Source organism: Echinops telfairi, unplaced genomic scaffold (genome assembly GCF_000313985.2).
Source record: "Echinops telfairi isolate 266 unplaced genomic scaffold, ASM31398v2 ScPeMD7_7469;HRSCAF=8507_0, whole genome shotgun sequence".
NCBI lineage: Eukaryota > Metazoa > Chordata > Mammalia > Afrosoricida > Tenrecidae > Echinops > Echinops telfairi.
In genome coordinates this window covers 96,814,529-96,827,289 of record NW_022111372.1, presented here as the reverse complement: position 1 = coordinate 96,827,289, position 12,761 = coordinate 96,814,529, and the positions used below count along the sequence as shown (strand labels likewise).

Sequence of the window (12,761 nt, the reverse complement as noted above, 5' to 3'; positions counted from 1 at the left end):
TAATTTAGACTGGGCTGGGATGTTTTCTTAATATACAATTACTCTGATATAAAGCTCTCTCTCTCTCACACACACACACGAGTGTCCCTGGATTTGTTTCTCTAGGCAACCCGGACTAATACAGTCACTATGGGTCGGAACCAACTCAATGGCACCTAGCAACAAACAACCACATGGAGTCCATTCCGACTGACAGCAACTTTAGAAAGTGTTTCTGAGGCTGTACAGCTTTATAGAAGCAGACAGCCTCAGCTTTCTCCTGAGGGGTCAACTGGTGGCTTTGAATTGCTGACCTTATGGTTAGCAGCACAAGACATGCCTCCCAGCACCAGCACTGGCAAGAAGGGCATCTCATTTTAACTTTCCTTCAAATGAACCCTGCCATGACCAGTTGGGCTTTTGCCATAGCTGTACTTTTTAAATTAAGATTTTCTTAACTGTGGGGTGCTGAAAGCAAGCCAGCAAAGAATTGGGGAAATACCTGTTTTTCTGATGCCAAGTGGATTTTGACTGTAGATGGGCTGCCCCACTTTGCAACTGCTATTATCTGATTGAAAAGAACTGCAGAACCGGCCACGCCACCAATACCTATTATACTAAAAACCCACACACGCATGTGGGCAGATGGGCGTCAAGATCAGTAGTTTCTCCAGGCCTAAGGGAGTGAAGCCAAAGGCACTGCCCAAGGAAATCAGGGAAAAGGTAAATGAGCCATGACAAAATATATAGCTATGCGTTTTATAGAAACATGTTTAATTGTACCCCTCTGTGAAAATACACTCCATTCAGATGCAGTGGAGCAGGCAACCAGCTTTCTGTGGGATTCATACTCCACCCGGAGCTGATCCCAGCTGTGTCGGCCCTGGCTCTGCTCATAGGACGTTCAGATCTTTAAGTCCAAATAGTGTGTTGCAAATGATGACTCGGTAACTAACGCATGGGCATATGGCTGTGTGGTGGTCACGGCATGAGGTATCAACGATGCAGGCCCAAAAGATAAGATGTGTCATAGCATGTCCCTCTTCAAAAATAAATACATTAGGATGCTAGGCTTGCACTTTAAACGATTCCAAAATAAATCCAAACGAAGTGTGGGCACCTAGGAGGAGCGCTGCATGCAGACAATGGGCTGGCCCACATGGCTGGCATTAGCAGGGCTGCAACCGTGCCCCCTCACAAAGCCCGTGCTGAGCGGGCCGGAGATAGGAGGGAACAGGAAGAACATCTCGCTTGGTGAGGCTGCGGGCTCCCACGTCCCTGTCCCTGTGTGGTTTGGCGTTCAATGTCATTTCTAAGAGGTTGCAATAGCAAGCAGCAGCAAGGGCACTTTCCTCCGGCCCGTTCTTCCCGCTGTGAGGCCTAGGGCTGACCAAGAGGAGGCTCGGATGTTGTCCGGTTTGAGCACATCAACCCCAGCGTCGCTGTCTTGGGACATGGAGTCATTCAAGCTGCAATGTCCTTGGTGATGTTACGAGGAGGATTTTCATCCTCTCCTCCTCATGGCTGAGTCTGCTGCGCAGAGGGAGCACCTTCGTCCGAATGGAGGAGTGCTTCGATTTCGGCTAGACCCGCAGGCCCGGCTTCTTAGCCCCACTCCCATCACTCCAACCTGAAATCCGCAGTAGCGCTCAGGCTACGTGTTAAGTTCTGACAGCAAGAATACGCCTTCCCTAAAGAGTTCGTATATGCTCAGGAAACCTTCCAGGGGCCGGAAGCAGGAGGAAGCAGCTATTTTACCACCATGCAGACAACTCATCTAATATATAAGCTGAGAAATGAGCATTTCTAATTTTATCAGTATTCTGGATAGTACCAGAGAGATGCAACGATTCTTCAACCAAAAGCAAAAACCGTTTCCTTGAGGAAACCAGATGTGATTTTTTTTTTTGTCTATTAGGTAATAAATAAAACTACCATCAGTGCTGTAAAAACAAAAATATAGGGAATCCAGGACGGATGAGCCCTATAGGACCAGTGGTGTGAGTGGCAAAACAGGGAGGGTAAAGGGAGAATGAGTAGGAAAGAGGGAACTGATTACATGGAACTGTGTGTGACCTTCTCCCTGGGGGACAGACAACCGAAAAGTGGGTGAAGGGAGACGTCGAACAGGGCAAGATATGACAAAATACCCATTTATAAACTATCAAGGGCTCATGAGGGAGGGGGGAGCGGGGAGGGAGGGGAAAAATGAGGACCTAATGTCAGGGGTTTAAGTGGAGAGAAAATGTTTTGAGAAACGATGTACAAATGCGCTTTACACAATTGATGTGTGTATGGATTGGGATAACAGTTATATGAGCCCCTAATAAAATGTTAAAAAAGAAAATGGAATTAAAATCCAATAGAAGGGACATATATATAAGTACAGCTATATATCTAGACATGTTAGGTGCAATCAAGTTGTTTTAACCTCATAGCAACCCTATACAGGAGAATAAAACTCTGCCTCCTGTACGATCCTTCAAAAACAAACAAACAAACAAACAAACACTACACTTGACATTTAGTGGCATCAGCACTGCCTCCATTCAGTATATCACAGACCATGTCTCCATCATGGAATCCACAAAAGGTGTGTTTAGAGGATTCATGAGCATCGAGAATAGAGTCTTTGAACCTGTCAGGTGAGTTGAATTAGTGCCTGTTTTCCAGCAGAGGTGGTTAGGAAGAGGGAAGCTTTGATTTTGGGGTGTAGACAAAACAAATTTCCAGAGCCTGTTTGTCTCATGGGCACATTTTACAGTGTCAGTTCCCACAGTTCTTTAGGGGAGGTTAGTGAGATTCCCTCCTCTCCTCCCTCTCCCCCACTCCCCCCCAACTTCCCCAAATCAGAGGACAGATTTAATTTGGCCAGTGAGGCAAAAACCTGGCTATCGCTGGGAAGACGTCCTCTCAGTACAGCCAAGCAGTGGTCCCGCATAAGCCACTATACTAAAGGGCACCCCTCCTGGCCTGAGGAATACTGTACACATCTATCCAAAATCTAGCTGTGTGGCTGAAAAGAGCAGCAATACTTTGTAGATCAGTTTTAATGGAGATGCTGTCCAACAGGGAAGGAACTTTCTGTCCTGAAGAAAACATGAAATGTAGACTACGTGACATTCTGAATTTAAGAAATAAAAAAGAACTTCCAGATTCAGAGATTTGTGATAATCTGGCCAGCTCAATCCAGGTAGCTCACGCCAGCAGGAAAGTCACACCACATAGCCCAGGCTACCCCTGGTCTCTTGTCCCGGGGGAGGGGCTGCCTGCCCCTGAGGAACGTCTACAGAATTTGCATCAAGAGTCCGGATTTTTAAGGCGCAGTCAGGACAAGGTGCTGAATGGCCGAAGGCCTACCCCGGAAGGTTGGAGGGGCACTCGGAGGCTTTACCAACCTGCCTAGAATCTCCTGAGTGACCGGATGATCTCACCTTTTCTATTTAATGATCACCCAGCTCTGCCACGCCTAGCTGTTCTTTTTCATAAAAAGAGGGATAATATATCTACTTCACGGAGTTGTGAGGAGGCTTAAGTAAGAAAATCGATGTGAATGCCCCTGACTTATGGCAAGTATTTAATAAGCGCTGAATGAACAAACTTGTATCACACATTTACAGGGTTAAACAAAGTGGTTGCCGGGGCCCATGCTAATCCTTCCAGAACCGCAGAGGGAGAGAGAGTAGCTCCCTCTATCTCTAAGCACGAGCAAACCGCTGGCTGGCTAGCAATGACACCTCTTGGGTCTGACCACTGTACCATGTGGGGTCGAGGGACTCGGCTCAAGTGTGATGCTCTCTGGGGAAATGACAAGAAAACAAACAATTCCACAACAAAACAACAACCACGCTCAAAACCCAAACCCCATGCTCTGGGTCCTGTGATGATGGACTGTGGGACCTGAACTGACAAGCTGAGAGACCCCTACCCACCCACCCCCCGTGGTCCTTGCTTCCTGCTGCCTGGCAGTGGAGGGGCTGTTTCCCAGCCCAGTGCATTTCCATTTCTGCCATCTCTCCAAGAGGGAGGGCTGAGGAAATAAGAGCCTCAGATCAAGCAGCTGGCAACTCTGAAGAGAGATTGGGGAAAGACAATGCTCTTGGCTGCAGTGAGTTTAACTTTCTCCACATTCCCCGTAGCATGTTCCAAAGGACAAATCTTGAGGGAGATGGTGATTCTAATGAAGAGAAAGGTGTCTGTCTTGGTTCCCATGGTAAATAACGAATCATAGGATGCGTTAGCTAAGCCTGGGGATGCCTGGGTATCGAGGCTTACCTGAAGAAGGGAAAAAGCAGAGCATGTTTTGAGATGCCTGGGTTACATTCATAGAGGTAGGGGAGGAAGGCCAAAAGCATGGAGTTGATCAAATTCTTTGCCATTGACTCAAGTTAGATGAACTACCCTTTGCCCTTGAAGCCAGTCCCCAGGAAAGAGTCTATGATAAGCTGGGCTCAGAGCTCCTTCAACTCGGCCTAGCAAATAGTACAGTGTTCATTATTTCCTAGTTTTGTATTATAAAATGGAATTAGGAACATAGATAGCTTTAAGTAGCAAACCCCTGACCCTGTGTCGGCCAGCCGCGCGCTCAGCCACCTCGGCGCAGGCCGATGAGTTTGGAGAGTTTTTCACAGTGTTCAAGTTTCAGGGACTCTGCTTTCTGTTTCAGTCGTTCATCTCTGTACAAGCCGGCCAGATTGGTCAACTCGGACTCTGAAAGATACAAGAGGTCATCGAGTCAGTCAGAGAGTTGAACGCTTCCGTTTCAGTCCATATGCATGGAGTTAAAACGTCTCACCTGACTTAATGCTTTCTCGTTGCATTGCGCTTGAGAACGGCTTACTGTTTAGTCGAGAAACATGCATGAGGCAGCTACATACAGGACACCAGGTGCTAAGGATTAAAGGCCACCTGTGATCCTGGAGTCCAACAGTAGCTGTGCTCTATTATAAAAAGCACCAGACTTAGTTCTTATCAATAAAACATTTGGCACCAGACTTAGGAAGCCTGCACGTGTGTGGTAAGAGGAGCCTGCTTCACAGCCTTCCTACCGAGGGCATACACATGACAGTTGGGAGGGAGTGGGGCCCAACTGCCAATGCCTGTCACTTGAACAAGGACAGCTGCCTCATTCCCCCTGTGCTGCTGGCTCGTAGCTCACACGTACTCCCGCAGACAGGGCCTACCTCTGGGGGGCATGCCTTCCCCAGGCCAGGTTGCTGGCAGCTCTCTTCTCCCCTCACCCCGTGAGGGGTCCACCACTTAAAGGCCAAAAAGCAGCTGGGCTTTTTACAAAAGGAGATCATCTGGACCGGGTGACCTTTGTCTCCTTGACTCCTCCACGGTGGGGAAGGTCATTCTATTTTTAACCAGAATAGAATCTTTTCACTCTTCTTCCAGCCAACAGTGACCCGGCCGCCTCTCTTTCGGATTCTGTTGTGAGATGGGCCCTCTCAGGAAGGAAAGTCTGACAAGCCCCTCCAGCGATGTGTTGTGTAAACCGGGTGGCATACTTGGGAAGGGTGGGGTGGGGGCCTCTGAAAACTTCCGACAGAAGGCAGCTATTCAGTGTTTAAAGGGCCATCCTTGTGAAAATGCTATTTTAATCATTTTGAAATATGCCTATCCCTTCTTAATCATCTTGCTGACAGATTCTGTTTTTCTTGGTGGAACGACAGGCACCTGTCTGATTAATCAGCAAACTGCCTGGAAACAGGAATTAATACTCAGCCTGAGGAAACACAATGGGCAGTGATTTCTGAATGAGTTTCTATCAACACTGTCTGGCATTTCTGCTCACAAAGATTCTATTTACACCAAGGAAGGCGCAACGTGCCGATTAAGTCCGGGACTCCAGGGGGACTCCAGGGTGCGGGGTGGAGATGCATGAAAACGCTCCCTCTGGCATGGGGGCCGCAGAGCCTGGGCTCGCGCCCAGCAGTTGCTTGGCAAAGCTGTAGGTCTCCCAGGCTCCAGAACAATGTGCTCTCACCCCTTGGCACGAACGCCTGCAGTGCCCGCTAGCCAGAGCTTGCCTGGGCACAGTCACCCTTGCAGGTGATGGGACTTCAACGGGAACATGTCCTGCACCCAAATGAGTGCCCTCAGACCCTGCATCCTGCCCAGAGCTCGGCCCTTACACTATTCCTCTGGCTCTTCTGCCATGTGGGAAACCTTGTCAGGAAGTCCCATCAAACCGCTCCAGGTTTCTGGCCCTCGGGGCTCCAGGTTATATTAATATATGGAACATAGATAGCTTTCCTTAAAAAAAAACAAAACCCAAAATGATCTCCTTAAGTTTTTTGTTTACTAAGCTTGTAAAAATGCTTCTTAGCTTGAACGCTCTCTCACTCCAGGCTTACTGATTCTACCTTTTCTTTTCAAAACACTCGCATAATGTAGCCCCTGCTCCCTGCCTCCATCCCTCTAACAGATGGGCAAAGCACTGAGCCTTAAAGGTAAAGTGACTCAGGCAAATTTCCCAGAGAAGCAAGACCCCGAGCCTCTTCCAGAGCCCGCACAAGGCCCCAGAACATTCCATCAGACCCCCACTGTCTTGCTGACCCAGCTTTTGAAGCAGGGCTGGTAGTGCACAGAGTGAAAAGCAGAATGAGGCCCGGACTCCCCAGGAACCAGACACTGTGCTGAGAGTGAAATCCATCCTGTTTTGCACAACTTACATAAACACTCGAGCTGATTCATTTTATCCCCTTTCAAAAGCCTAAGCTTCTGCACACTCTACTAGCCTGCTTACGGGCCAGGGCAGAAGTGCTCGCCTGCAGGGCTGAGCTGGGCTGGGGGAGGGGGTGCAGTGCCCAGGAGGTGGATCCTGCCATTGCTTTGTCCATGCTAGCTCCGTGGCCTGGCAGCACTGGCCCTGGCATCAGGGCTATGACCAGATGCAGCTGTGGAGGCGCACACAGGGCTGTCAGTGCTCACTGTGGTGCTCATCAAAATCCACCCAGACTAAGGCAGTTGAAGGAAAATCCGAGGGGGAAAATTAACAAAAGATGAAAAAAAGACAATGTCTAACTTCGCTAAAAGCAGTTTCCATTCGGTACTGTGCCAAGAGTGAACTTTGTTCTCCAGTGGGTTTATTTTTACAACCTCCAGGGCTAAATTTAACGACGTTGGCTGTGTTGGCTGCCGGATCCGGAGGACAGATGCTGCTCCCTCTCAAATGGCACTGGGGCTGTGCCGGGGCTCCAGACGGCCACCATGTTGCCGTGCCAGAGATGCACAAGCTTCCGAGGGCTGTGGCTGCGAGCAGCCGTTTGGACGTTGGGAGTCTGCGCCTCAGCCCGACTCACAGGAGTTTTACTCACACTCAGAGAGGGCCAAAGCCTCGACACCAGGCTTCTTGGGGACGGGGACATAGGCCAGAATCCACCTGAGCGGCAGCTCTTACTGTGCGCCCTGTGCACACTTCCAGCATCTTATTGCCACAAAGGAAGATGTGAGGTGTGGAGTGTGTGTGTGTGTGATCTTCCTCTTCTTATAGGAAGCACTGAAGCCTATGGTGTTAGTCTGAGCTGAAACTGAGCCTTACATTACTTTTAGTCATAGAAATATATATAATGTAACATTTGCCAATGCAACATTTTTCAGGTTCTTCACTACCTTGTAACCTAAGGCCTTTCTCTTGCTCCAAGACACGTTTCTAAGTTTTAGAACCTGCAAAGCCTGGTGTACCCATGGGGACAGGCAGCTGCCTGACCTCCCAGGTCCTTTGTTTAATGAAAAGGCAGCTTCCCTGAAACAAGGAGCTGGTCCTGTAGGAAACCAGTCCGTGACTAAGAGGAGAGCAACCCCAATCCTCACAGCCATCTAGTGGATTCCAACTCATCTCCTGGGGGCCGCAGACAGACTTCCAAGGCTGTAAACCTTTATGGGGGCAGATAACCTCCTTTCTCTTCACTGACCAGCCAGTCGGTTTGAACGGCTGACCGTGTGGTTGGCAGTCCAACACTTGCCCAACAGCACTCCCAGGGCTCCCAGCAGCCCCCAAACTCTGGGCAAACAAGGTTCTGAAGGAAGAAAGCCTGCTAAAGTAAGGGCAGACTGTGGCAGAGGGACGAGAGGAGGGCACAGGAGCGGAGAGAGGCACAGACCCAGAGAGGGAAGAGACAGACAGGTCGACTCCTCACTCAGACTCACCGTGGCCTACGGGACGGGGAAGAAGTGACCCTGTGGGTTTCCGAGACTGTCATTCTTTATGGGAACACAAAGCCTCGTCTCCCCAGAGTGGCTGGGGAGTTTGAATAACCGAGCTAGCAGTTGGCAGCCCTGCTCCTAACTCCCCACGCCACCAGGGCTCCTTGGAGGCTCCCAGCACCGCCTCAGTTCCTAATATTGCCAAGTCCTGGCCACATGCATCCTCTCAATACACTTCCCAGTTTGAGTAGAATCCTCAAGGAAGCTTTGCTCTCTGTCTCTGTTCACACAAATACGTGCGACAAACCGGGAGAGTGGAGGGATCACTGGGCGTGCCTCAGGCTAGGAATCGGGGAGGCTTGCTGAGATCTTGCTAGAGCCCCTTACTTTGTTGTTTCTCCTTCCAACAGCTTGTCTGGATGTAATCGATGTAATCCTTCTCTATCGTCTTCTCCAGGTCCCTCAGGGCTGCTCCTCGGTAGGCCTTGTCAAAGTTTTTATCCACAAAGTAAGGCACCTGCAGGTTCTGGGTTTCCTTAGAAATGGTGTAGCCCAAGGTCCTGAGACAAGGACAGAGGGTGTTATATCAGCACGACCTCACACACCCACAGTCACCTCTCTTCATGGGGCAGATGCCACGCCTGTCTGCTAACATAGCCAACAGAAACAATTTCTGAGTAAAATGGTAAGAACAATGCAATCATTATTGCTACATAAGGGAGTATATGTCCATACTGTGACTCCAGCCTGGCCATATATAGCTTATTCATAAGTAAGTACTCATCTCTTATATACTCTGTGTGGTTAAAGACATCGAATGTTTAAAAACAATTTGTGTATTCTGTGCAGAACTTACCATGGTACCTGGCACAGGCGATTGGTTAATTCTATGATTAACATGACAGTGAACTACTTACAAATAACCAGATGGCTGGCACCAACTAGCACAATTTTAAAGGCATGCTCAAAAGCATTTTTTTCCTTCATAGTTGCTAAGGGAGGAGAACTACAAAAAATGTGGCCACAAGAGATGAATGCTGATGTATTCTCTCTGTGAGGGTATCTGGAGCTTGCCGTCATTAAGAGGTCTGGGTGAAGGAAACTCTAACCAAATGGAGATATAGAAGGGATCTCAAAGTCAGGCTAAAATGCTGTGACAGGTTTGCAAAACCCAGACAGATTTTGTTCAAACTGGACAAACCCTACCTTGGATACCAATGGTGTCTTTTCTGGCCTCTCTGCTTAGGAATCCTGCCAAATGTCTAAGAGCTCAGGCCGTGGCTTCTCCCGCCTCACGCGTGAGCAGAGCAGGTGCTGCCTGCCCCGCTGGCCTGACAAACAAGGAGGTAGCTGTCCCATATGGAGAAACAGGGGAAGGCAGGAAATTGAGGGAATCAAGCCCGGGGGACCTGGTGGCACGACTGACCTAGAGTGACCATCTTCCTCCTACAGTGATCACAACCTGCTATGTTTCACACTGTGGAGTGCACACGTTGAAAGGCTTTGTCCACGCAACTACAGTTATGAGTAGCAACTTACTATTCATTATGAATCATGAAAAAAAAGAAGAAGTCCTGTGATCTTCAAATTGAGTGTGCCCTGGACTTATCTGAAGGGGAGGGCTTGCTGAAACTCAGATTTCTTATCTCCTCCCCCCGAATCTCTGATCCAATTAGATGGGAACTGGGGGTCCAAGAGTTCGTATTTTTAACAAGTTGCCTGTTGATGTGGATGATGCAGGGACCAAACTTTGAGAACTGAATCTACTGAAATGATTCATTGAAGATATATAAACTTTCCCATCAGAAAAGGTTACAGCTCTTTTAGTTTGTCTAGCAGGTTTTCCGGTTTTCTCTGGAAGACCCCCATCCCACCAAAAAAACCAAACCCAAACCCAAAACAACTTTTCCACCAGAGCTTATAATTGCATGAAATAACCAGCCTTACAATGAATTTCTATTATTTTCAGCAAAAGAAATACTACAGTTTGATATGTAGCCTGATCTTGAATACATGTCCTATTTCTTACAATTCCGAACGATGAAAATAATCATTTACTATGCTCCCAAACCCACAGGGGTCTAGCGATCCTGTCACAAACTCAATAGGGCCTTTTTCAACGCCATTCCAGAATGGTGTGGCTGCATTTCACTGGAAGCTCAGATTTTCCATGGGCCCTTTAGAAACCAGCTCGTGCTGTTCTGAAGCTGACCAGTTGATGTCGCTGTAGTACAAAACACGCCATCTCCTGACTGCACTATTATTGCCCAGCTGCTCCTTGAAGCCTACAATCAGTGTTTTCTACCGTGAGAGGTGAAAGGAAATGTGGGTAAATGCTCAGCTCATCCTTCAAGTCGTTCACCCTCCAGTCTGTCATTAAGAAAGATTTATAAATATTTGACTTACGATTTGTAAAATAGACTGTATGGCGGATTAGCAGCCAGCAGCTGAGTGATAACAGATATAATCACAATCACAAGGACAGGAAGTAACTGGATAAACGCAGAATACGTCGTCTGGAAAAAAGGAAAGTGCTCAGTATAACTGTCATTCTTCAATATAGAGCACAATGGAAGACTGGATAGTCTTCCAAAAAGAGCAGGAACGAGCAATGCCCGCTCAGGCTCACCCACTCACTCACTCACGGACTGTCACAGAGTTGATGCCCACTCATGGTGGCCCCTGTAGGTTTCCAAGACTGTAACCTTCTTTCTCCCTCAGAGCGGTGGTGGTTTCGACCTGCTGACCTTGCGGACCGCAGCCCAATGCATAACCACTACACAGTCCAGTGTGCCTCTGGAAAGACTGCACTTTTGGTGAGCTGTATCAAACAGCTCTGTTGTACCGAATGAGAAGGCCGAAGGAGACCCACCTGCCACCTGGCTTGAGCTCGTCATCATCCTCCAGATCCCCTTTGGAAGTTCCAGCGAAGCAGGTAGCTTACCCCGGGGAAGTCTGCCTGGACTGTGACCCTCAGGTGGGTTTCTGGGAGCCACGTTAATATTAGACAACTCCAGTGCCTTGGCCACACTGACTGGACTCGGGGAACACATTCCCCCTATTAGGAATTTGGGATTGAGATTCATCGGCCTGTTCCTGCCAGGCAATCACCTGTGGAAAGCAGCATAACCTCGAAGGCACGTGGATTGGCCAGTTGCAAAGAGCAATAGATTAAGTCACTTAATCTATTATTCTATTGCTTAGAGAGAACACAGAAGATGCACAGAGATGCTGGAAGGCGGGAGACACAATCTGGCCCTATGGAGAGCATGGGTGCCTGACACTTCCCATAGCCTTGAGCATCATGAGACCCCCTTGATCCCTAACTTTAGTTTGGACTATTTTGAAGAGGCCTATTTCGTGCAGTCAAGGTCAAGACAGTTCCACAGGGGAACCGAGATCCTGGAAGAGCCACCACAGAAGGAGGTGGTGGGAAAGACAGAGACATACTATTCCGGCCCATCTGAGTTGTGTTTCCCATTGTCTCTAGTTTCCTAACATGTGTTTCTTTGCCACATAGTTCAAGTTTACCTTCTAAAACCCGATCGGGCAGCATAAAGGTCAGCTCAGTACATTTGTTCGTGGACAGTCACTCTCTGGTACCTGAGGTTTATCTTCTTCCTCTTCTTTCCTTGTCTGCATCCTCTCACGTCTGTGACGCCGGCGGTAATAGTGGGCATCTTCGGATACATTTGAAAACATATGGATATTTCCTGGTTCAGAGAAAGAAAGAAAGAAAAAGAAATATTTACTATGGCTTTAGGAAAACGTATCTTTCCTGCCTTCTTCAAAGTCTTTGCTCCAAATAGGCTCTTTGAGGGTGTTGGCCCATTTCCCGTAATAGGAAGAATTGAGACAGTAGATAGGTCAAGTGACCCAGCTGGAAATAGAATGTGCTAAACACTCCTGCCTTTTCTCTTAATCGATTCTTGTAACCAGTGTGAGAGAGAAAGTGCCCCTTTGAGGCTGGTAAGAGGAGAGCATGTCCTGCCTGACATGCTCATGCCTGCTTCCTTGTCCGTATTCCAGTTGAGTCACTGGGATCTTTAATGGCAAGTCACAACATTCAACTTACTTCCTGGACCTTTAATTATCTCAACCTTCAACTCTCTAGGGATGATTTTCTAACTTTCACTTAAAAAAAAAAATCATTTTATTGGGGGCTCTTACAGCTATTAAAACATTTCATACTTCAATTATATCAAGCATATTTGTACCTATGTTGTCATCATCATTTTCTAAACATTTACTTTCTATTTGAGCCCTTGGTATCAGCTCCTCTTTTTCCCCTCCCTTCCCCCACCTCCCACCTTCATAACCCTTTCATAAATTATAAATGACTATTATTTTCATATCTTACACCGACCACTGTCTCCCTTCACCCATATTTCTGTTGTTCATCCCCCTGGGGTGGGGGGTGGGTGGGTTATGTGTTGATCATTGTGATCAGTTCCCCCTCCCTCCCCTCATCCCTCTACCTTTCCCCTACCCTCCTAGTTTCACTACTCTCATTTTTGTTCCTGAGGGGTTTATCTGACCTGGATTCCGTGTGCCCTGAGCTCTTATCCATACCAGTGTACATGCTCCAGTCTAGCCAGAACTGAAAGGCAGGGCTGGGGGCATGATAGCAG

At 48.0% G+C, this 12,761-nt stretch overlaps 1 protein-coding gene and 1 non-coding gene across 3 annotated transcripts in view; one reads left to right on the top strand and one right to left on the bottom strand.

The window, feature by feature from the left end:
• Positions 1-3,529: 3,529 nt before the first annotated feature.
• Positions 3,530-12,761, bottom strand: part of DNAJC18 (DnaJ heat shock protein family (Hsp40) member C18) — a 30,780-nt gene continuing 21,548 nt past the window's right edge. The window contains exons 5-9 of one of the 2 annotated variants that reach the window (XM_045284628.1): positions 11,734-11,843; positions 10,537-10,646; positions 8,518-8,690; positions 4,543-4,689; positions 3,530-3,777 (exon numbers count right to left, since the gene is read on the bottom strand). In XM_045284628.1, coding sequence (XP_045140563.1) covers positions 4,565-4,689; positions 8,518-8,690; positions 10,537-10,646; positions 11,734-11,843 — 518 coding nt within the window. In that variant the 3' untranslated portion in view covers positions 3,530-3,777; positions 4,543-4,564. Of the gene's footprint in view, positions 3,778-4,259; positions 4,690-8,517; positions 8,691-10,536; positions 10,647-11,733; positions 11,844-12,761 lie in introns of those variants that run through there. The other variant, XM_004696656.2, reaches the window with a different exon arrangement.
• LOC115873623 lies at positions 9,937-9,997 on the top strand. Its single transcript, XR_004048514.1, has one exon. It is a non-coding gene; the product is annotated as a U7 small nuclear RNA (small nuclear RNA).